Source organism: Saccostrea cucullata, unplaced genomic scaffold (genome assembly GCF_032062105.1).
Source record: "Saccostrea cucullata isolate Sc308-1 unplaced genomic scaffold, CSIRO_AGI_Scuc_v1 ctg16358, whole genome shotgun sequence".
NCBI classification, from domain to species: domain Eukaryota; kingdom Metazoa; phylum Mollusca; class Bivalvia; order Ostreida; family Ostreidae; genus Saccostrea; species Saccostrea cuccullata.
In genome coordinates this window covers 9,812-13,391 of record NW_026941626.1, presented here as the reverse complement: position 1 = coordinate 13,391, position 3,580 = coordinate 9,812, and the positions used below count along the sequence as shown (strand labels likewise).

General features: G+C 29.4%; 1 protein-coding gene across 1 annotated transcript; it reads right to left on the bottom strand.

Annotated features, from left to right (window-relative positions):
- Positions 1 to 6: 6 nt before the first annotated feature.
- On the bottom strand, positions 7 to 1,222 carry LOC134258183 (uncharacterized; the record flags this gene model as incomplete). The annotated part of the gene is made up of 4 exons (XM_062740726.1): positions 1,140 to 1,222; positions 387 to 606; positions 159 to 275; positions 7 to 26 (listed from the first exon to the last, which is right to left on the bottom strand). Coding segments are annotated over exons 1-4 (408 nt in total), but the record flags the coding sequence as incomplete, so codon positions are not given.
- Between the last annotated feature and the right edge of the window lie 2,358 nt (positions 1,223 to 3,580).

Below are 3,580 nucleotides of genomic sequence, written 5' to 3'. Positions count from 1 at the left end.
TCGCGCAATGTCATAGCAAACGCCATCTACCAAACCATAAGATAATTTTAATTACATAATATCTCAATATGACCATACGGATGATTTTAATTTTGGAATACGGTAAAAATATCATTAAGCTGTAATTTAACCCAGCAATAATAATAAATGTATCTCACATTTGTAAGCCTCTGATGAAATGTATCGTTGTGGACAAGGAGGGGTGTAATGGGTGCAGTCGTAGTTAAAGTTGTCAATAACTCTTGCATCGGAAGAACTGTACATTGCACAGAATCCTGAAGATGAAATATTTAATAAAACAAAATGGATAAGTGTAGCTACGGATAACTTAATACATGTACATTTGAATATCTGTCTTTGAGGTAATAAAAGATCTTAAACCTTACCTGAGACAAACCATGTTGGAGCACATACTTCAACTGTAGCATTTGCCCATTCATTTATTAAACAGTGATAAACAAAGGGCTTGTTGTCACTTTTACTAATTTGGTTGCAATCCTTTCTGGCTGCAGCTTTTTCCCAATCATGTTGATTTCTAGGACAATTGGGAACTTCATTAAGCGTTGACAATGACGATGGATACATAACTCCATTGCTTCCATGCAGCTAGTCAATTAAAAATGTTCAGAACTATCTATATGAATGTTTATCTACTGATTAAGGGACTAATAAAGGGAATGCAACTGAGCTGTGGATCATATTTGGCTAAGTTGCCTGAGTATAACTTCATTTGAATACAGTGGAGCCCTATTTATCCGGATTCTTTGGTTCCTAGTCAATTTGGCCGGATGTGTGAAGAATCTGGATACCCGAATCATCAGTTGAAGAAATAACAAAATAACGTTAAAAAATTCCGTTCCAATGATAAATCATCCGAATACTGAAGCATCCGGATATCTGAAGGTCACTGTACTCAATTTTTTTTTTTATTTTAGATTTTTCTTCAAGAACATTCTTCTTCCAGTTATAATTGCAGATCGGAAACAAGAACAATATGTCAAATAACCCTTACAAATTAAAATTAATGATTAATTAATTTTAGTCAATGACTCTTAGCTGCTATATTTCTTTCCTCCTAAATATGACAAATAAATTAGATGCCTTATAAAACTGCATGTAATAGTATTATAATCACTTACTGTTTTTATTGATGCAACTGATATGACAAATACAAGAAGAGATTGCATCATTTACTTTTTTACCAAGACTTTGTGTTAATGGATTGGCTGAAATATAGATATAGAGACAATAAAGTCTTTCCATATCTGAAAAATTTATTTGTATAATTACATACATGCAGAGTTTTCTGCTGAATATGTATTTTATAAAAGTGACCCCCTGCCCTAACATTAAATGATAGGTTTTTTATGTACATAAAGTTAAAGTTATAAAGATGGTAAATATTGATTAAGTTAGGAGTCTGTAGTAGTTCTGGTATCTCGTGTTTTGATATTTTGCAACATTTTACAAAATAAGTTCGTAGAACTTCATTAGCAAGGACTAAAATCGAATTATTATTAAGATTGTCTTATGGTTTGGAAAAAAAGTCTTTGACAACCAATTTATATATATCTATATACGTAAACATGTACATTAAGGAAAATATTGAAATTTTTCTATTGTCATGAAAAGAATTAAAAACCTCTCCTACAAATTATGAAGTATAATAATATTAGAAATGAGGCCATATTATAAAGGATGGGGGAAAATAGCAATCTTTCTGTGATATATTTCCTTATCGAATTTATGCTAAAGAGAGGCAAGTCTTTTGCAACCAAAAAATACTTAATTTCTTATTCATGTCGATTTATTATATTCTGATTACTACATTTTCAAGACTTGCAAAAGTCTGCTTATAATTGCGTTCCTTGCGTTCCTTTTATCAATTACATTGTAATACCTCACTATTCGTATAATTTTATCGGTATTTTACTGACACCCTTATCGGCGAAACACTATTTTCTTGTTATCGTTGACTGTTAACTTATATTATAAATGTATTCGATTTGTAGTAGCAAAATATATATATATATATATATATATATATTTATATATATATATATATATATATATATATATATATATATATATATATATATATATATATATATATATATATATATATATATATATATATTTCTGTTTTATCATTCTATATGTATGTAGCTAAAAGGTTATTTCCTTCAACACTAAGACAACCTTTCAATGATAGATTGAGGGAGAAAAACTTAATTTCACGGGGTATACAATCAAGAAATTTCCTATTAGAAATAACATACAACGGGAGTAAAGATTATCATATAGATTTCTGTTTGAACAATTCCTTCTCACCGTGTTGCTGTTTTGTACTTTTGTATATTTTTGTCTGTTTCCCCAGCAGATATTAATAAGTTTATGACAAAAAAACTTTTATTTATAAAAATCTTACCTTTATACGCACGTCACTAAGTAGATGGTTATACTATGAATCATAATTAGAGGAGATAACAAGAAACGCAAGGTGCGCTTTATACAAAGAGATAAAAAAAACTTGATATACTTTGAGCAAATAGATACGTGTATTATAGTTTGTAGCTTAAGGAAATGTGTATAGCACGTATGCAAACCTTTATTGCAAGTCTATTTGTAATCTTGTAAAATCACAGGAGAGGTAAATCAGATTAAGTCATTTTCCTTTTAGCTATATACATAGTTTTTTTATATTTTCGAAGAAACTTTCTTTTACTTATTCAAATATTGACAAAAAAGGATGTTCTAGAAAAAAAATCGCAAGTCGACATCTCCCTTAAATTATAAATATGAAGGTCATGGTTAATATCTTTTTTAAAAACTTATGTCATAATAAATCTTTTATTATGATCTCGCCTGAAAAGCAGGTTGGTACATGTATGTAGTGAAGAGGGATTCCGTCTGTATGTCCTTCCGCCTATTACATTTTATCCGCAATTCCTCTTACCACTGAATGAAATCTATTGAGACGATGTCAGAATCTCTTTGTTACATAGTGCTATCGTATACCTTCTAAATTACTTTCTTGTTATGACACATATTTTGGGTTTTCTGTAATGACACATATTTTGGGTTTTCCATGGCAAAACACGGGAAATCTGTCTTTCTATAATATTGAAGGGTAACTATCTTTTATTTGCAACTCCTCCTACACAACTGAAAAAAATTAACATTTGCACTTTTTATATTAAAATAAAATGAGGTATATCAGACACGTGTCCTTAATGGAATGATTAATGGGTTCAGATCCTTACCATGCCCATTTATAAATTCCGTGTTTTAGTTTATGTTTTGTTTTCTTTATATAGGAAATTCGTTTTTCTTTAAACAATAATTTTCTTCTCTTTATTTAGGAAAAATGATTTCTTTTTCCTTATTGATAATTTTGTTTTCTTTATTAAATGGTTTCGTTTTTCTTTATTTAATAATTTCTTTTTTTTTTTTTTTGTTTAGTTATCCAAATTAATTAATTTGGAGTGCACAATTGATCTTTCGAATAAAGCTGATTCTTTTTGTTTTGAAATCGTATCAACAATGACGCACGGCAGACCGAGTTATTGTCCTTTCCCAG